Genomic DNA, 22,491 nt, shown 5'->3' with positions numbered 1-22,491 from the left:
TGAAATGGAATGTGTGCAGTAATTCTAATAACTGATTGTAACGACACTTCTCTGAAAATAATCCGTTCTACGCCGATTTGACATGATGGCAGATTAGTAGGGGCAGGAGTTTTTCGCAAGTTGCGAAATCGCGAAAGTTTTCTGACAAAGCCGAGAGTTGATTTTCCAACGAACTACGTCAGATTGAATAAGGAAATAGCTATTTTGAAGTCACGACAAAATGCAATAACTGACATTTTGAGCGAAATGTGTCGCAAAACGCGACAAATTGCGAATTTTTAAAAACATCAATAAAAAGTACAATTTTCCAAAGGGGAGAAAAAATTAAACTTAAATAACTTGTCCCTGTCGGCAATATGGCTTCCAATAACGAATACTGATTGTGAAAGTTTTTTTTTTTTTTTTTTTTTTTTTAATACAGTTTGGTAATCAACGATAGAAAGCTACAAATGAAAAAAAGAAAATGTGAAAACATGCAACATGCTGTACTTTTCATCAGATTTGCAGACGAGATATACTAGAAGATACTGCACTAATGTATTGTATGTATGTGTTTTTACATGTATACATGTTTTCGGTGTATAACTAATACAATGTGTGGTGTTTTGTGATGATACTGTGCTAGCGTATTTTAAGTTTTTGGATTTGTAAAAGAAGAAGGAAGTAATTTCTTGTTAGCAAATGCATAAAGAATAACTTCATTGTCCTACGTAGAATTATTGATTTATTGCTTATTAATTATATTGGGCTTACATTAGTTTGTATAATTTATACTAGAGTTTGTTTCTTAGAACTTGGTAAAATAATTTACTTAGCGACAAAATGAGAAATTTTATATCTCAAAATGCGACAAGATACGAAGTGTTTAATTTCAAATGCGAAATATTTCATTTCAAATTGCGAAAAACTCCTGTCCCTACAGATTAGTCATTGTAATATTATCGTTTCACTAAGGAATAGTCTGACATATGCGGTATGGCTTAAATTTTATTTATTTAAATAACTGAAAGAAAGGGAATTATCTTCCTACTTTTTTTTTTTTTTTTTTTCACACTATAATATAATGTTAACAGCAGCAACACAGCCACCGGTCATGTTTCTTGAACATTTCACACACGCAACTCCATCATATACACAGGGGGCCCATGAAATGTCATACCATTTATTTTGTTCATTACACAGGTATTTATCATCAAAATATTACAAAATTAGTGCAGAATTAATTGTATGAGATGGAAATTTAGTTCAATGAAGTATGTGTTCAATGTGATCACAATTTTGTTTCACAACCTCTTGCAAGGAAACCTTTATATTTGTCATAACCTTCTTGCACAAGTCTTCCGAAATTAGACGGTACAACTGCATGACGAGAGCCCTGAGTTGAGCTGCACTTGCAGGCTTCCTTGCGAAGACATTATCTTTCAAGCATCCCTACAAGCAAAAATCACAGGGATTGATGTCGGGGTTATTCGAGGGCCACTCTCTTCCACCTTGGTGACGCTCAGGAAACCGATGTGACATTACCCGCCCATCAAACATGTCATACAGGTTATCAAGAACAACATTTGCAGTGTGTGGGCGGGCTCCGTCTTGCATGAACCATTGAGTTTGTAATGGGAGACCTGCAGCCGTCCTCCTTGTTTGTTTAGTAGGACTTCGTGTCAATGCAATGCGAACTACTTAATGTTTTCAGGGGTGCGGACGCTTGGTTCGCGCCGTCGATTCTTCACCACAGAGTCAGTTATTTCAAATTAACGATACAATCTCAGAATAGCTGTTTACATGGAGTCCTTTATGCACGAAAACGTCTTTGTGTCGGTACGAAACTCCTCGTTCCTGTATAAAACAATACAACTTTCACCTTCTGTTCAACACTCAATCTGCTCTTATGCGCCATCTTGAAAACTGTTGTTTGACGCCAAGTAAATATTCTATATTAACTTCTCGTGACATCTACCGGACTTCCATAAAACAAAGTATATGAATTTTCCAAAATATACGAGTTTTCAACATTCCATCTATAATATTACATGTGTAATGAACAAAACAAATGGTATGGCATTTCTTGCGAAACCCTGTATTTGAAGTATTCACATGAAAAGGCGACGACCAATCATATCAAACCCTTCGGTGTTTGATGCTGGTACACCATATAAGTTTGTTCAATCACCAGAAAAAGTGATACGCCCTCCACCTTTTAGTCTTATTAAGAACTATGCTAATCTTAATATATGAGGTGCCACCAAAAGTACGTGCCATTTTGCACTGAAGTCTACATTTTTTGTCATCTGAGGAACGCATTTGCGGCATTGAAAAACCTCCTTCCTTCGCTCTACGCAATGCAGGTTTTGTTTACTAGGTGGCAGCAGCTGAGTGAGTGGTGTCTGAACGAATAAGACGTGTTTCTGATACTACCCGGACATGGAATTTTCGGTTGAAGAGAAACAGGTAATTGTGACATTCCTCATCGCAACTAGACACTGTGCAGCCAATATTTATCGCCAACTGGAGAGCGTGCAGAAAACACTGTTAGGAAGCGGGTACGTGAGTTCAAAGCAGGGCGTACGAATGTCAAAGCTCAGCATTACGGTACACTGAAGCTTACAATGGGAACAGTAGAATGAATAATTTCGCTGGATTCCACGAATGCGTATGACTTTAAAAAAGAGACACGGATTTGATCGATCAAGTTTGACACGCTTCAGAAGAGGGAAGTATTTCTTGGAAAGTGTTGTGCCAATGGACGAATCACAGATTTCATTATTCAACCCAGAAACAAAAAGGCAGTCGATGCAGTGGAATCATACCCCCCCCCCCCCCAAAAAAAAAAAAAAAGTTAGGTGGCATCCAAAGAGAAAGTGCTGTACGTCTTCTGGAATTCCCACGAGTGATATTGTCCCATCCTGTTCTGAAAGATCATACAAATACACGAAAGTATTTTCGTATACTTTTGGATACAGAAGTTTTGTCCAAACTAGAAACTACCACAAATGGCAAATGGCAATTTCATGCTCCACCTGGGCAATGCACCGCCACATCCTGCTAGTGTTCTGACCTCATCCTTGGCTGACCATGGTAATGAACTTCTGCCACACCTACCCTACTCACTAGATTTAGTCCCGAGTGACTTCTGGTTGTTCCCAAAGCTCAAGGATTCTCTTCGTGGAGGCCATTTTGTCAGTAGATATCCTTGGGTAGTGCTAGTTTCTAGTATCTGAAATATATCCCCAAATATGACTATGCTACATGCTACACAGTCGACCTTCATGCTACACAAAGTGGACAGAGCGATGGTATCTGTGTATCAAGAGGGAGAGCTTGTTAAGAAATAGATACACGTTAAGTCTCTGTATTTCTTTGTTCTTGGAAATTAGAAAACGGCACGTACTTTTGGTGTTCACCTCGTATTTTTCTATCATGTATATAAAATCACTAAATGTACTGTTTTTTACTGGTGACTGTAGAAATGGCTTTGATTACGAGCATAGACCGTTATGTTACTGTCCGCTCAACTCATTATAAGGGGATAAGAAAGAATCGTTACTAAATTAATTGCTCCAAACACATACACACGGTTAGCAGCCCAACGCGCAGACAGCATAAAGCAATCAAAACAAACGTCGGAATCGTTATGACTGATGATGTTACTACATTCTACAAGTGGCAATATTTATTTTGATCCAGTTCTCTGTAGTAATAATAATAACCCAAAATTAACAGATAACGGTCTTTTAAGATAGGTAACAATATAACTGACAACTCAGCTTTAAAAGTTCTCTCATACCTGCAAATTATTTCTGTGTTTTCCGACAGAACTGAATAATTGTACTATATTAATGCATCGTTCGAACCACCTTTGGGATATGTGGAAGCAGTACTTCGATAATCTACTAAATATGCAAGTGGAAAAGGAAGAAAATGATAGTGCAATACACAGACTCCCCCCCCCCCCCCTAGAGCTGAATCACAAATCATTTAGAAACTAATTTTATTCTGGCTGATCTAGAATACAATCGTGACACCTTAATTAAACTGTTAAATAATATAATATTACCTGTGTGCATCCATCTGTCGCAAATGCTGCAATTCACCATATCTTCTTCCTCTGGTTTTAGGTAGCATCTACAGCATATCTGACAGTATCTGCCTTTTCTCCACAATCTGAGAAAAAGAGCCCCCTCAAACAGCGAACTTTCATGCAAGATCCACAATTAAAGGCAATCACAAACAGTTATGGTGGAAGTCATACGAACACATTGTTTGAGGAACTTATTGAAATATATGCCAATTCGAATGACACGACCGGGTTCATATTACAAAGCATTAAAATGAAAGAAAACAAGATAATGTATGTCTATATTTTAAATTTTTTTGTGGATTCTAAATGCACAACACAGTCGACCTTCATGATTCGATGCTTAGAGGAGTGAGACAAATATTTTTGAGTACATCGTACGAGTAAAGATCTTACTTGCATTTATCGTCATAAGTGGGACAGAGAAAAGAATAAAGAATGTACAGCATTTTGTAGGTGTTTAGAAAGTGAAATTATAACATTTAAAACACAGCATATGAATAACAAACTCAGATTGAGATTATATCCAATGTTTTCAATATTGCTGAAATTTTTCCCATCGTTTATAAAATACAAACTAATACGTAGATAATAATTAGGAGTACTTACATTACGTAATAGGTTTTGCTTCTAAAATGCATTTATTTTCTGTAAGTTGGCAACTTTCAAATGAATTCGGTGGTGGCCAACATAGACAGGTATCACTGTACCTTCAATAGTCTGTAGGCGGACCACTGAAACACCGTTGTTTTTGTACCTCAAGTACTTTCATCAGCCACCAGCTGATGTCGTCAGAAGCGGGTGGTTATTTAAGGTAAATGTGAAAGATAAATATCAATTGAAATGTGTAAATATCATTGAAATAACAAGAAACGACGAATGAAAGCACAAAAAACTCAAAAATACATTCAAATCTATACTTTAAAGGCAGTTCCATAAAACGCAATACGATGTTAATTTGTTTTGAAATGTCTTGTTTAGCAGAATCGATGCTTAATTCTTAAATATTTTTATTAGTCACACTGGTGACGTCGTAAGGGGCGCGATGATCATCTTTCGGTGTTGTTCTTATGATACTGTAACCAATTCTATGGATGTAAAATGTAGAAGAAACTATTTTATTTAACTTTACCAACACTTTCGATTTATATTTTACCCGTAATGCCCTGAAGAACTAAATTATTAACACGCTTAGCCCGACATCTGACAGTAATGAAGAAACTATGCTTTTCGAAAATCCCGACGTAAGCCATCGGTGACGCATGCCATTCTTCCTTCAACGTATTCAAAATATCGTATTCAATATATACACTTAACACAGTGCAATAACATAGGAAGTCCGTAACACTGTTCTACTTTTCTAACTGAACACCCAAAAGCAACTTATAGCCACGAATGAAAATCGTGTACCACTGGTGGCGCATGTCGAGATGAATATGTTTACTTGAATTTCTACGAGTTGTAGTCTTTTGAACTTCGAGCAAAGTGTTTTCACTTAGGCATCACAAACATGTTATTTTGTTACTAGCTAAGTATACATATTCATAGTAGAAAGTCTATTTCTCATATTACATTTTTTTCGTCAACAAGCGAAAACATTAGTGAGACAAAATATCTTATCTTGATTATACAACGTTTCCTAGATCTGCTATTTACTGTACTCCTTTTTACATTCAATATTATATAAATACATTTATTTCATAATGTTCTTTCATTAACAGAACTAGTAACATTGTCCACTGCTCTGGGAACTTTAAGCTAACCATGTTTCCACGTAAAGAACGTTTTCTGCTGTGGAAGCCTGTCGGGAATTTTCCAAAGTAGCTTCTTAAGTTATTCAAAACTTTACTATAAGTTTAATATTGACATAAACGCATATTGACAAGGATAATTTTAAAACACATTTCAGTGACACTGAGCTAATATTGAAGGTGTTTTACTACCAAAACCTTTACGAAGTCTCAGAAATATATGCTGATACTTTTGTAGTAATATTAAGTATTCACTGCAGAGAAGTTTTCCACAGTTATTACACGAAAAACCTACTGCAGCTGAAATAAGGACTTTCCACATTTCGACATTCAACCGTTGGATCAGTCAGTGGAACCAAAGTTATGTTTAACCTGCTGTCCTTCCCACACCACGACCTTAGTCCGATGATGAAAATAAACAACAATAATCCGTGACATATACATGAAAACCATATTGAAATCGAAGTGAAATAAGGGCCTACATGTTTTAGTATTGAAATAACGGTAAGGTCAATTGAGTTATTTCAACGGTCCAATTTATTGTTTATTCTCTTTCTACATGATTTTATCATTCTTTAATGAATAGTAGGGCGGAGCGAAAAATTACTTTTTTATATATCGAAAACGCAATAGTGGGGAAAAGTTGTCAATTGATGTGTAAAAATTTCATCGCTGAAATCGAATATCTTCGGGTGGCGAATCGCCAAAAAAGATTTTGTGACTTCATAAGGTATGCAAACCCGCCGTACATATCACTCTGTGTTTTCTACGGTAAATGAACAAAAGTATTACCTACATTTCTTAAGTAACATAAAATTTAAGAAATATTTTCTGCATGATTTAGGCACATTTGGAATCACACAATAGCCAGTTTGATCAAAATAACAATCTACTCAATACAAAATACTTTTTTTTTTTTTTTCCACCTCTCTGCTTGTTTCAGTGAAATGACTCAGGACCCACGACGAGGACGTGGGTGGAGGTTGGGTTCCTTCCATGTCCACCATCCATACATATATGTTCAAAATTAGATCTTTGGTTCTTTATAGAGCATAGTTTACCTTTGTTTCTACTTTTGGGTTTACAGATCGGGATTTAAGTTTGATACAACCATCTCTGCCACAAACTGCTGCAGATGCTTCTGTAACAAGTTTCACGCAGGTTCTGCACTCTTAATCTGACAGGAATATTTCAAAGCTTTCTTGAACCTGGATGTCCACGATTATTACTGTAAATTTCAAGTTCTTTGTTGGAAAACAAGACAGTGCTGGAGGATGTGTTACTTCAACCGATTCCCAATTAATAAGGACTGTCTAATAGTTTGCATTGATTTTTTTTTTTTTTAATTTATTTTAACATGTGGCTTATTGTCTACTTTAGCTGGGCTTCCTCGTTTCGTCTTCCTACTGTTGCTACTGTCATTATCTCTACTCTTCTGGTTCTTAGCCTTTTCCCTCGCGTTGACTATCTTTCTCCATGACTCTTTTTTGACGTGAAGTCTTCGATTGTCAACCATAGAAAGTAATATATTCTCCGGGTGTGCGAAATAGCAGTTATTTTGGATTGCCGTTCCTTTTGTGGTAGGTATCTTGAAGAAGTTATCATTTAGGTACACGTGTTGAGCTTCATCTTTACAAGTAGAATATCTTTTTACTGAAAACCAGCGACCCCCAGTCTCTTTCCTGCACAGAGTTTGAACTTTAAGACCATCAAAGTACTAGCCTCTAAGAACCTTTTCTTTGGCCATTAGCACTTCCTTTTGTCGTATCTTTTCCCTTTCTCGCCGATTGTTGAGTGGTCTATTATCTGGCCAGCATTCTTTGGATCAAATATTTCAAAAGATTGCAATGTAGCTGTTGCTATCAAAGCAGGTGCACGATCAGATGTTCCAAATCGGTCTGCCAGCATAACGAGAGTTCTAAGGACATGTTGTTGCTGCTTGCTTCTTTTTTCTCTAATATCCTGTTGTTTCGCAAAGTAACCATCAACACTTGACTCATCGCCATCAGAAGATGATGTCTGGAGTTCATTAGAGGTACTCGTTTGTGATATGTAAGAAGACTGTTGGCGGGTGGTCTCTCGTGATTTCCTTTCAGTGCGTACGAGTAGTACAGTCTCCTCGTAGTCAACTCCCTCTATTCTGTCTACTCATGTTTTTCTCTGATCTTGCAGAAATGTCCACTCCTTCCTTTGCAAGACCTCCTTTTGAGATTGGAAGATTCTGATACATCTAGCATACAATCCAAACTTAGCTCCATCAGACTTTCATCTCTTCGGACTGCTAAAGGAACACCTTGCCAGCCAACACTTCCGCAGGAATAGTGAGGAAATCACAGCTGTGCGTCGCGGTTAGTGCTCAGTCGAACGAATTCTACCACACGGTTATCGAAAACTTGGTGTTACATTGGAATGTGTGTCAATGGCTTTTACTTAGAAAAGTAGAGGAATATTAATGCTTCAAAATATGTTTTTGGTAATGCATTTATGATGATAAAAAATTTACTGATTTTTTGTAAAAAATTTCCCCTCGTACTTAGGATGATATTGATATGTATAACTTGGCAAGATGCTACAATCTTTTCCTTCATCTTGCAGTTGTCGAAAACAATTTTATGAAGCACTATGTTCTACACAATGTGTTCGCTTATTTCCACACATATATCTTCACCATTTAAATACAAAAATTAAAGGTGGTAGTAAATTTTTTGCAAACAATATTAAAGTCATAATAAGTCACGAGTACGCAACTGACGCATGCTAATAAACAGAGAAAATGGGTGCTCATTTTACTATGTCTTATTATTTTATTCTCGTTATTTGTACTGAGACAATTCCGATGAAGGCTACCATAAAGTGTACCATAAATACTATTTGCCTCCCTGTTTATGTCGCTTTCTTCATTTCAGCCATAACTTTCGACTGCTTTCCTTCTGGATGTATAAATTGTTTTACTATAATGAAATTGAAAAAAAAAAAAAAAAAAAAAGAAAAAAAAAGAAAAAGAAAAAGAAAAAAATATTCAGAATTCTTCCAATTCACTTATTACAAATATCACAATGGTATTGTAAATTTAGTCCATTATATGCTGTGAGATATAATAAACTGTAAAAACTAATAACGAAAAATTAAATAACTATACCATTGTGATCATTTACATACATCCTCTTGAAACTACCACAAGTTTGTAATTAAATGCATCGGGAGTAAATGCTAGGTCCATTACTAGAATTGTTGTTCAGCGAATAAACATAACCTTGTAGTTTTCAGTATGGACTTTTTAGTGTAAACACTAACAGCTGACAATTTGCTATTATTTGTTGTGGGTATTTGTATGTTAAATTTCCTCAATATACAAATCATCATCTGATTGAAAATTTACTATAAATAAAAGTTTTACAAAATTTTAAATAATACATGACAGGATTCACAAAATTTAACCCATGATAATACTTACAATAAATTCTAAGCTAAATTCTAAGCTGAAGTCTTAATACTGAAAATTCCACAGCGAAAAGTTCCAAGATGATGTTTTTATTCGCTAAATAACATTTGTACTTGGCAATCAAGACTCTCAATGCACCTAATTACGAACCTGTGTTAGTTTTAATTTTTCCTTATTAATTTTTACATCTATCATGTAACATTTAATGGAATAAATCTGCTATAATACCAGTGTGATATTTGCAGTAAGTGAATTGGATATGAATAGTTTTCCCAACTTGAGTAAAGTAGAACAACTTCACACATTCAGCAGGAAAGCCCACGAAATATGTGACTGAAATGAAGAAACCGACAAACAAATCAGAAATGTAAATAGTATTTGCACGAATATTCGCCGAAAGATGGTAACATGGTAATGTCCACCGAAACTGTTTCAGTATAAATAAGGACAAAAACATAAGACAAGCACTCATTATCTTGAAAGGTCAATTAAAAGTTAAAGGTTATAAATTAATAATATCCAGGTATAAGGTCTAAAACACCACAAATTACAAAAACGACTCTTATTAGCAAGTATCATTACTAATTACTATGTTTCACACCAATTTTGCATCGGAAAACGTTATACAAAAAACAGAGAGATACTTACTTAGAACATGGAACGCATAACGTCTGCGCATATACCCTCATTCCTTTGTCACCCTTCTTAAACTGAAAATAGTAATAATAAAAATAATTAATTAACATAGTACTTCAAACATCTATCTACGCTAGGTCACTTTTACAATCAGATATTATATGCAAAGAACACATTTCAAGTGTTACAGTATTACTAGTAATCTTATAGTGTTCCTAATTTTGAAGTATTTTACCTAAAATGATTTTGACACCTTCCTTAGTATCTTCTTCAATAGTGGTTTAGTGAAGTTGATAAAGTGAAGAAAAAAAACTTCTATTTGCTTGAACGCTTAAAATGGGTACCTGAGGCTGAACTGGCTACTGAGTTCAGTAAATTTTGAACTTGTATACACAAAATTATTTAAATATTCTTAATAAATAACTATTACCATAAACAAGTCACTGTGTGATGCATAAATATATGAACATTCACTATATTAAATATCACCGTTATATGTCGTTGATGCTATCTTTAATCTTTTCAATGTTGCATATCTTTTCAAAATACTGTCACGGATGTACAATTTTTGTGGTTGAAAGCTGGAGCAAAGGTTGAAAATTGTATGTTAATCTTAAAATTGAAGGTCTTTATTCTTTTCTCTCTCTCTCTCTCTCTCTCTCTCTCTCTCTCTCTCTCTCTCTCTCTGTGTGTGTGTGTGTGTGTAATTCGTGATTTTTTATGTGGATGTATGATTTAGATGCATTTCTCTTTATTTGTGATGCTGATTTATGTAATATTCGTACATATATGCTTTACAGAGATAGTAAAGAGTGTAAAAGTTTAATGTGCCACATACTATAATAAAAGGTAATATCATGTCGTGTGTAAATGGATTTTGTTAGATCAGTAGCCTTGTAGTTCTATATAAATGTATATGAACTGTGGGGATTTCGTTATACGTTATATAAATTTGGTGGTCCTCGCCGTAGGATTGTCGTTATAATATCCAATTTTTTTTTTTTTTTTGGGGGGGGGGGAGGGGAGTCACTGATAGGTGCAAACTTTGAAGTTAGGAATAAGTTAGTACTAATACTGTAGGTGATTTTTACATTTACGTGTATATAAAAATTCATCGTAAGTATCCCACAAGCATATCAACAGCTTCACCAAAGTTTTACATGCACATAATTTTCCTAGTTTTAAATTTTCAAACACCACTTTTATTAACATTATTATACGTACGATCTTTCACGACATTAACCGTTAAATATGCCTGCAATATTTTTTTCATAAAAATACGGGACATCTTAGCTAATTTTCCTCCTTGTGTCGTGTGTGATTGTCAGGGCCGCATTCACACATTTCTCAGCCCTAAACCAAAGCACAATTCTACGCCCCTAGTCTATTATTTATAATTTCTGTTAACTTGAACCGTGTGCAATGGAAAAAGTAGCATGGCAAATTTTGTTAGTCAACTTGATAGTTCAATTCCGTTGCTTTCAGGAAAGGGTACTTCTTTAAATTGGAAGAAAACGTGCATTTCGGTTTAGGCATTCTCGCTGATACAAAATTGGAAAACTTCACTTGTGATGTAGGCTGTTATCAACAATAGCTCAGCTGGTGCACTTTTTCAAAGATTCTAGATACCTTTGACTGCCGACGGACAACTGCAACTCTACGCTGCGAGTCTATTGGTTTGCTCACTATGAAATCAGAGAGGGTGGTATGATAACTTGCTCCAAGTTGTTAACTGTCACAGCTTATTGTTCATTCACTACTAACAGTTCCCAGCCAATGTACAAATTTTTATATTTTTCACTTTTCGATAAGTTAATATTGAGAACAGAAATGGGACAGAATTAAAATACGGGACATTCGCCTGTCCCGACTAAATTTACGGAGAAGCGAGACACCCGAGTCCAAAATCAGGACTGACCCGTTTTTTACGGGACGTATGGGCTTACCTTTACACGCCCATTGACGCAACTGCTGCGTTAAGGTTTTACACCTGAATAGCTCAGTCCTGAATTACGGTAGGAAGGTAAGTTTGGTATCAATATGTTCCTGAAGGATAAAGCTTTCAGCCGATATGCATTTTGTTTATGTGGGGGGGTTACCACGGCAGAAAGGGGGCGGGTAAAGTTCGTTTTTCTTTTCTGTTTCGCATATTTTTTTTTGGGGGGGGGATGTCATTAACCTTTTGGGGTACTCATAAAAATTGGTGTGCAAAGCAATGAAATAGTCCTGTACATACTAATACCTTATATGTGTACCTGTTGCTTATATGGGGGAGGAGGAAGGGAGGTAAAGTTGGCCAATTTTTTAAGTCTCGGATTCCAATATTTATTTTGAGGACGATTCCATATAAGACACGATATCTTTTCACTGAAAATTCTTGTTACTGTACATGATGTGTGCAGCGAAAATAATAATTTGCATATAACGTGATTGGGGGGGGGGGGGTAATGTTGAATTCAATGAATTTTTCTTCTACTCATAGCTATTCTTTGTATTGCAGCAATGGCTACTATTTTTTATATTATTGCCACAAGTGTATTGCCTACATATTAGCATCATTTTGTCAGTTGTGGGAGACTACAAGGGTTGCCAGGGCCCTCAAATTTATTATTTTTTCATATTATTTTAGGACGTTTCTTCTTCTTCTTCTACGAATAGGGCGGGAACTGTACAAATGTTACGTTGCTGGAATCTGTATTCCATAAGCTTTCCAACGATGTATCAATTATGACTATGATAATTAGGAGGTCACCAGGGACCCCAATGTTTGTCTACGATTTCGTTCCAATCCCTAGCGGAAGTAGAAAGGTTAAACCCCAGTGAATATGGATTTGTGTATTCGATCTCCTCATATGAAGTGATGGGTACTTTTCTATCCAAACTTGAACGTACCTCACGAATCTCGTATTTTTTACTTAAGTTGCATTTGTCTATTTAAGAGATACGTATGACAATGATAACATAAATTTTCACATTTTGCAAAAGAAGTATTATTAATAGCTTAATTATATGAATAACAAACAAAAGGATTTACGTATTCGATTTCCTAAAATATAAGAGAAATAGAAATTATGTGCACAATATAAGGAACCTTACAATGTACTAAGCATTAATTCACTATCGCAATTGGCGAACTCGGTCCGTTTTGTCCCAAGCACTAATTCTGACCCAACCACTGACTTTTTCCCTCCCCGTTTAGATGCTTTAATTTGGAAAAATAATGATAGCAGTTGTTTAGCATACTAAAATGCCAGTCTTGTCCATGTCGCTCAGCTCCCGCTAAACAACAACTATATTCTTCTCGGAAACACAGGTTTCCACAACTTGAACACGCACGTACACTGGCCAACGACTCATGGTAAACTAAATGGCAGACCTCTGTGATGTACAAGCATGGCAATTAGCGTCACCATGCGATTCAGTTTGGCAGTGTCACGTTTCCCGTGGCTCACCCTGTATTTCAACCATACAAATTACAGACTATCACAATGAATTAAACAAAATAATCATGAAATAACTAAACCAGGGCGAGAGAGTGAGGTGAAAATCATTAAAATGAATTTCATTTACCAGTTCTCGGCTTACATCATTGATAATACTTTTGGATAACCTCTGGTATGTATAATGTTACTAAATACTCTTATAGAATGCGTAAATACCTTCGAAGTTACCTAAATTTATTGGTAAGCTCACTTTTATCAAATCTTTATTGTGCCCTAACTTCATTATTTATACCCATTGCCACTTACAACTTTGAAATATATTATGCTTTCGGAATGGCTATCTAAATCTGTTATCAGATTATGCACAACCCATTTTAAAATTGGAAAGTACCACTGGTTTGTATACTAATCAATGCTTGTGAGGTGGTCTTCATTCTTCTCTGTATAACTTTATAAAAAGTACAAATTAACACTAAATAAACTAACCAATGTAATAAAGATGACATTCATGTTTGTCCAGTTCGTCGTCTAAGCCTATGAATGTCACAACTGATCTGAAGATGTATTCACTTAAGTGGAAAATATATAGATAGTAAAAACTATTTTCGTAAATAATATTTCTAATGACTAAATAACCACTAAGAGAAATTTTAACACTATATTTTGTTTGGAGTATTTTGAAACATGTAGTTAGTAAGGCGAGATTGATATCCAGCCTTAAGGACAACGTTGTTACGAAAAACAGAAACAATTATGAACTAAAGACCCTATATCGACTAAAAACACAATGCAAACATAATCAATCTAATGATATTTGCACTACTACAATGTTTAAGTAGAAACTAGAAGCCAATATTTTAAATTGAGTCCAGTATTTGGAATATTTAAGACCATACCTCATGCTGCCATTGGGCATTCGGATCCCCTTCTCCCCCTCCAGGCTCTCTAGTGCCACAAGAACCACACACAGAACACTCTTGACAATGCCATCTACCGCTAGGCACTCGGCGTAAACCTACACAGTAGATGTGGTACCTACAAAACAATAAATAAGTAAATAAATAAATAAACGAAGTTATATTTGTATGATATTATCTTGATATTAAGGACAAAATATTACTCTTAATCCATTTTTAGTCTGTTTAAATTTTATTATTTTTTCAAAATGAATATTCTACTTTGATACATAAACAATAAACTAGTAAAGATAAATAACTATGGCATATGTAAGTTATGCACTTCGTGTATTTCTTAACAGTATAGCGCTTAAACCTGTTAATATACCGGATGTAACAAAAGGCTCTGGGGTCATAGACCAATTCCGTTATACGAGAAAAATGAAAAAGAAGCAAGTTATTGGAAATAGGTGGCTTTCAATTCTTAAATTCTGGATTTTTTCCAATCACACCAGCCGTTTGGGCTCCTCACTGGTATGTTATCCTATGTTAAATGAAATTTAATGTTACATCAAATAAAATCAATAAAATGTAATCATGTAACACATCACAATTTTGTTCGTATTACACACTAACACAGTCTTATTCTAGTCCTTTCTTTAAGATAGGTTATTTTCAAGCCGTTACAGCTTTAAGCCAGACTTATCACGTGTCTGCCTTCGAGAACGACATACATTACCGCTGTATTTCCACAGCATCTGACAAAATCCCATGTCACCGGGTTACAAGTATTTAAAACAACTGCCCTTATTAGCATTTTGTCTACTGCTAATACTTCATTTACGTTAATAAAAACTACTCAGTAATTATTTCTTTAGAAAAGTCTATTTTGTGGATCTCAGAATAGTTAAGAAAACGACTCAAATTGTTTCGTAACATGGGATATTATGCAAATGGGACGAAATAGGACTGTAAGGAATTTCGAAATGTGGGTGTGGGTAAGAATGGAGAAACCAAATTTGGTAGAACAGAAAACGAATGAGGAAGTTAGCAATGGAGGGGAGAAAAGATTATATATGCAAAACAACTTAAAATATTAGTGAACGCATAAAGGAAATGTTAAGAACATCAGCTACGGTTTACTTGAATTTACAGATATAATTAAAAAGAAAATAAAAATAGTTGAGGTACTGAGGTTAAGAGAAATATCTATAATTGAGTGACAGTTTTAAAACAGAAAATTACGTCAAGACGGTTAACTAAGGGACGTGGTGTAAGGAAGCTTCTCAGTTTACCGCAAGTGGGCTGTTCTTAATAGCAGAATGTCTATGATAATGAGTTTTGTAGTAGTAGTAGTAGTAGTAGTTGTTGTTGTTGTTGTTGTTGCTGTTAGCGATTCGTACTTCTCCGAATCTATCACAACAAAATAAGTAAATGCAGCAATCATTACTGTACAACAAGTAAAAACAATTATAGCAGAACCTAACGGAACATTTAACACAAAATATAAAGACTGAACTAACTTAAAACACACAAAAGTTAAAGAGTTTGAGAGAGTCGGAAGTGCTAGGGAAGGCACAATATGGGAGCTGATTATTCTTTTCGACAGGATGCGAAACTGAAGAAGCTGGACAGCATGAATAACGCTAATAGAATAACAAAGCTTATGCTGTTTTAGAGGATAATTTTGGGTTTTCATAATGGTCGACGAATCTATCAGTTCTTTGGTATCGGATCTTTCTTCTGATTTGTATTTGAGAATCTTTTTAAATCAAAAGGTGTGTTTACAAAATACTGATGAACTTTACAATAATAATAATAATAATAATAATAATAATAATAATAATAATAATAATAATAATAATAATAATAATAATAATAATAATAATAATAATAATATGAATAAATGCAATAGTTGCACCTGTATCATTCTTACAAATACACATATGAAAATAAATTTTATAAGCAAATAAAGGGAAACTATCGAAATTGAGCAGCGAGACTTTCGGATCATCTCATACACATTTAAATCGTTCTATTTCTGGTCTTGACATATGCGAGAATAAGAAGGCACAATTGATACTACTCGCCACACCAAGAGGGAGTCAGAAGAGGCTGCCAGCCTTTCAAACGAGACAATGACACGGACCATTGATGCTAGGAGTGTATGTGGTACCTCACCAAGGTTATTGAGACAGGCTATTGAAGCAGTCCCCACCGGCAAAGAGCGATTGATACCTCTCAAATGGGAATATCTACCAGGAACAGATGGACTATATCACCATTCGTAACGTACGGTGTACCTCTTCCTTTAAATGAGGTCGGCAGAGTCAGGATTTGAGCCCTTCTTCCCCAAGCTATCCTGGTGTTCCTGATTTCGGCTGGACTCTGCCGGGTTGTGGTCATACCATGGGATTCGTCAACTTGGGGCTATGTTCTCCAAGCAGGAGGTGCGCCTGTCTTATAACCCTTCAGTGGCGTCACTGCTAATGATGGTAGGCCCCCAATCGTAGGGGGAGCTGACTCAGATCGTAAGGAATAGTACTGTCAGATGACTGAGTAATCTGACAGTTTAGTGGATTTCTCCTGAAGTTCCTTGTAAGCACTTACGGACCTGCCATACTAATAACGCTGGTCCAAACGAAAGTCATCCTCGATGGTGACTAGAATGAATGTTCTCGACACTGTACTTACTTTATCCCGCCATACCTCCACCAATCCCAAAAAGAATGTCAGAATTATGAACGAACTATTTTAAATTAGTGAATACATCGTTCATGAGTTTGGAACAGTCTACACTGATTGACTGATTAGGGTTTCATTGGAGCTTCAGCGCCAAAGCTAAATGCATAACTATTCCAGGGTTAGAGTGGTTGGCTGACTGGACTTAATGTCTAATTTCAACAATCAGGCTAGATGAGACACAATCTACTATTTAAAGAAAAACCCTCAAACCACTACGTGACTTTTATCAGAAACAAGTTATTTCCACCTCTTACTTACTTCAGGACCACACGCGTTCAGCAGCCCAGAATTAAGATATTTAGATGTAGGCTTCCGAAGTTCTACTTTTACTCAGTTAATATCCTAAATTTTTGAACAATATACTACAGGATCTTACATGGTATCATGAGTATAATACTATATAAACATAGATAATTTCTGCCATGCAAACCAGAAATTCATATGAAACCTACTCAACAGTAGGCCTAGTTTACCGATAGACATGGCACGACCTTTCTCAACTACCTGGTACGAACAAATGAAATACTAATTTCTATGTTTTGGATTTTTAAGTACAAGATAACAGAATTTCAATAGAAACTGAACGCAGGGAAAACATTATATTACATTTTAATTTCTTGCCTAACAAACGTTTCAAGAATGTTTCGGAGTTAATAAATGCCGATTATTTCGAATGTATTCCGGCCTTTCTTCGTCGAAGGCAAACACAATATTTGCCTTCGACTACGAATTACCCAAATGCATTTGAAATAAACGACTTTTATTCAGCTTCCAATATTACCGAAACACTTGTTAGATACGCAGTTTAAACATAATAGGAATTACACACAAAAACAGAGAAATACAAACTTGTAAATTAAATAAAAAAAATTAACAATAAACTGTACAATTACTCTTTCCATTTGCATTTAAAATAATACAAACAATAAACACTATTTAATTAAATACTTACTCTATACTAACTTGAAAACTACTCAAATTTATAATTACTATATTTATACAGCGAACAATTAATAAATAAAATAAATCATACAAATGCAAATACCAACATGAATAATCAAGCGAAACGTTACTAATATATAATATTTTCGAAAAGCTCATAAACAACAAAAGAGAAAATATATCAGTAACTGTAGAGAATATTCTATTTCTTTTATCGATATTGCAGTCGTTCAATTATCGACAAAAGAACACTGCAAATTTCGTACACAAACCGTATAGAAAATTTGCTATTTTTTTCCACAGATTATACATTGAAGAACTCGAGAAACAAGCACACAAAACTACACCAATCCACCGAAATCAAATAAAAAAGTGTGACATTTTAAGTTCTACACAATTAATTATTACGAATAAAAACCTTCAGCATATATAACTACATATCGTGGACTACGAATAAAGCAACGAAACCCAAAAAGAAAAAGAATGAAAAATGCATATATACACACACACACACACACACACATACATACACACACACACTCATCCACAAACTAAGTACTGTCTTACCCCCTGTCACACATGTCACAGAAAAGCATCTTGTCTTCGTCAGCCGGGTCCTTGCACTCTATGCATGTCTTGCAGTCTGTACACTGCCAGTCATATAACTTGATATGTGGTACCATGTCAAGCGTCAAGTCCAGGCAGCTTGGATGACCTGCCAAATACATACAAATATTCTGCTGGTTGTATACATCATAAGTATTCAACAATGATGGTATTAACGATTACTATTTATTAAAAATTTCACCTTCACGAAAACATTATGGAACAAGCAGTAAGATCAATATTGTTACAATTAATACAAATGGAGGAATCTGAACTAAACTGATCCTCATAGTTATAATTCATTCACTAATTTTTTATTTCATTACTGGATCTTATTCTCGTCATATACATTAAAAAGGTATATATTTCGGGTAGATACAGAGAAAAGCTTTCTCAAATACTATTTGTTTTAAACAAATCTCTATGTTTGGAGGACAAATGTCTGTAGGAAGGGTAAAAATAATTTTATGAAACGCAAAATTAATCATAAAGCCTGAGGATTATCACACTTTGGAGACTGTAGATCAATTTAGGAATATTATATATATATATATATATATATATATATATATATATATATATTAGATGTGTAATAATTTTCCTCACATTTGATTAATTAGAAATCGAAAGCAAAAATGAAGGGAAGGATTTCTCTGGTCTTGCCATTCTTGGGAAATGTATGTGTAAAAACTGCTCCAGATGGTTATTTTATTTATTATGTATTCAACTGAGTATGGTAATTACTGTCACTAAGTATTTGTTTATAGAGATTATACTTTCTGTCTGCCTATTATAACTAAATGTTACTAGACCTTACCGCTGGTCAAGTGGCTAGTGAGAGCGCCTTTGGTGTACGGGGTCCCTGGTTCGATTCTCGGTAGGAGAGCAATGAACGTACTATAGTGGTTCAAATTCCACCTTAAACTGTAGGCCCATTTCTCATATGACCTCGGCGCTGAAAAGGAATGCTAAACTTCAATAAGCAAAGACACAAATAAATGTTATTACTTACTTTCTCAAGTTGTATTTTAACCTTTCAACGAAGGTGCCAAGATCATTGATGTATATCCTAGGTTTATTAACATTAACTTTTCTTAACACCTACACTAAGTTGGATGTGCTTAGGATTACCAGATTTTTCCGAGAAAAAAAATGGAAGATTACTGGCGACATGTGATATTCATGTATAGTTTCACATAGTAAAACAAGCCAGAAAAACGTAAAACATCTGGTAAAAACATAAGATTTGGCAAACTTAGATGTAATAATCAGTAAGTGGAATGCGGTGCGAGCGTAATGCAGGGATGACAAAACGCAGTATACACACCACATTGAAAGACAGATTCAAAAATTGTAGTTTTCAATCCGGACCGTCTAGGCATATAAGGAATGCTCAACACACAATCAAGACATTTGTTACTAATCTGAAACAGACTACGCCCTTCTTGCATCACATTGAAACAAATGGAATCGTAATGTGAGGAGGTGGCCCTTGGTTAAATATTCCCCACCCCACCAAAAAAAAAAAAAAAATCCATATTGAACGCTGTATCCGTCACTCTGTATAACAGGCTCCTTCGACCTATTGATACGCACATTCAAACTGTGCACTTTGAAATCCGTAAATTTAATGTTAACATGACACGTCACACTTACCACAGAACTTATTTTCAAGACAAAGAAATTGATTTAAAACTACAAAAGTATTTGGTAAAGCATTTTACTGTATCTATTTAAAAGATGTTACTTTTTATTAATTCTTTCTTGTCTATACGAGAACAAGACACACGAATAAGACAGAGAAAAAAGAGAGAATGAAAAGCGCATTTTACTCTCAAATTAACTCCAATACAAAGACGATGGTTATGAGCTTCACATACAAGACTACAAACTGCAAATAAGAGTAAAAAGTTGCAGTTACCGTAATACTTAAATCTTATACAAACGAATTACTATGTGATCTTGAATTTTTGTGCAAAAAACGGGTAGATACCATAATAATAGTAATAATTTAACTTAATACAGTCACAACTGTATTTTCAAAACTGTACAGAAATCTAACACTAACGAACTCATACAGCAATTCCCTAGTATGTATTATAAATGAAATAATTCATATTATTCCTGTTTACAATTTATTCTAAAACCAACGAAACTAAGTTGCTCTATTTAACATCATTTTCATATACAGAAGTATGTCATACGAAGGCTGCTGGAAAAGTTTCTGAAATCAATAGGAAAAAGGACATGTGAAATTCTGCAAATGGTTTTACTGCTTTTCGAAGTATTCACCTTTAAGATGACACGTTTTAACATACGATCAAACTCATTTTGAAAGCATTACTTCCACTCTTGAGGCTCTTGTCTGGAAACCCTGTTCAGCTGCTTCAGGCAACAGAAATCACTCACCGTCCATCTTATTTTTCATGTGTGGGAACAAAAGGAAGTCATTAGGTAGCGAGTCAGGTGAGTACAAACAATGAGTTTTATTGGACATTTCAACGGACAATCAACAAATCAACAGTTGGTGTGCTAAGTGGAAACTGGTGTTGTGGAGAATAATAATACGATAATTTGAATTTGTTTTACGCAATTCATTGGTGTCCTCTGGCAAACAAGTTTCCGTGCGTTCAAGTAACCACGCAAAAATTGTATATATTGCTTCATGTTAATGTTCAACGATGCCTGAATCTCACGGTATGACATATGCCGATTTCTCTAAATAATTTCACGCAAAATATCAACATTACTGGCAATAACAGACATGGATCGACGACCTTCACAAAATACATTACTGAGAAATGTGAGACCACGCAGAAATTTGGAAAACCAATTGTATATAGTCTTACTGGACGGTAACGGTATAATCGAAGAAACAAGCAATCATTTGCTTGCCAGTACTCCTAAAATGAACAACTTTTGTTTGTGTCGGCTCAACATCTAAACCAGCGTTTCCCAACCTTTTTCAACTTGCAGCACACTACGGGTGTTACTTGGATTCTTGCGGCACACTTATAGATATTATTTGTAAATATAAAACACAGTGGTATTTTTTCTGTGATTATTGATCTCACTCTTACAGAGAAGAAAGCTCGAACACTGGTTTTTCCCCGTGGTAAATCACTATGCTTATTTTTCATTCTAATTTAAGAAAACAATTACAATGAAACATTGGACTCAGATTTTAGAAATACGCTTTCTTTTTTAAAAACTGTATCCAACCTTTTACTAAGAAGGAAGATCAATAAATAACGAACGAACGAACAAATCTATTTTACTTTTAAAACACAAATGTAGGTAATTTGTCGAAAGGATTGAATGGTATTTTAAATTTTCAAGTTGCGAAATAGTCTACAACAATAAAGAAGCAATAATGGTCATAACAATAACAACAAATACTTTTTTCAACATAAGAAATGTACAGAACAGTAACACGGTATGAAACTTAAAATTGTAGATTCATACTAGAGGTTCATAGTAATGTGAAATACAAATATACATTTTCCCTACGTTTTACAATTTGATTGCTATAAAATTAATAATTTTGTTTCGATTCTTCGCGGCACACCAGCGGCCCACTCACGGCAAACTAGTGTGCCGCGGCACACCGGTTGGGAAACGCTGATCTAAACAGTAGATTTCTGTTTAGTTTCGTGTTCATATGAATACATCCAAGCTGTGCCTCTTGCAACGATATACTGCACCAAATTTGACTTACCTTGGTTGAATTTTGTGAGCATTTCTTTATACCAATTAAAAGAGCCTGTGTTTGTGCTTCGGTCAAGTTATGTGAGATGAAACGGCTTGTAAGTTTCCGGCGTTCAAGTGGCCATGCAAAATTGTATGGATTGCTTTCATGTTAACGTTCAAGAATGTCTGAATCTCACGGTATGTCACGATCTCTCTCTATCATTTCACACACAGCATCAATACTGCTGGCAATAACACGTGGATG

General features: G+C 35.1%; 1 protein-coding gene across 2 annotated transcripts in view; it reads right to left on the bottom strand.

Annotated features, from left to right (window-relative positions):
* e(y)3 (PHD finger protein enhancer of yellow 3) overlaps positions 1-22,491 on the bottom strand; it is a 66,910-nt gene that overhangs the window by 1,263 nt on the left and 43,156 nt on the right. The window contains exons 10-13 of one of the 2 annotated variants that reach the window (XM_081772086.1): positions 18,498-18,645; positions 14,244-14,382; positions 9,917-9,978; positions 4,055-4,161 (exon numbers count right to left, since the gene is read on the bottom strand). In XM_081772086.1, the coding sequence (XP_081628212.1) occupies positions 4,055-4,161; positions 9,917-9,978; positions 14,244-14,382; positions 18,498-18,645 (456 nt within the window). Of the gene's footprint in view, positions 1-4,054; positions 4,162-9,916; positions 9,979-14,243; positions 14,383-18,497; positions 18,646-22,491 lie in introns of those variants that run through there. The other variant, XR_014133118.1, reaches the window with a different exon arrangement.

This window comes from Thermobia domestica, chromosome 9, assembly GCF_964235325.1.
Source record: "Thermobia domestica chromosome 9, izTheDome1.hap1.1, whole genome shotgun sequence".
Taxonomy (NCBI): Eukaryota; Metazoa; Arthropoda; class Insecta; order Zygentoma; family Lepismatidae; genus Thermobia; species Thermobia domestica.
The sequence above is the reverse complement of the archived record's forward strand: the minus strand, read 5'-3'. Positions and strand labels throughout refer to the sequence as shown.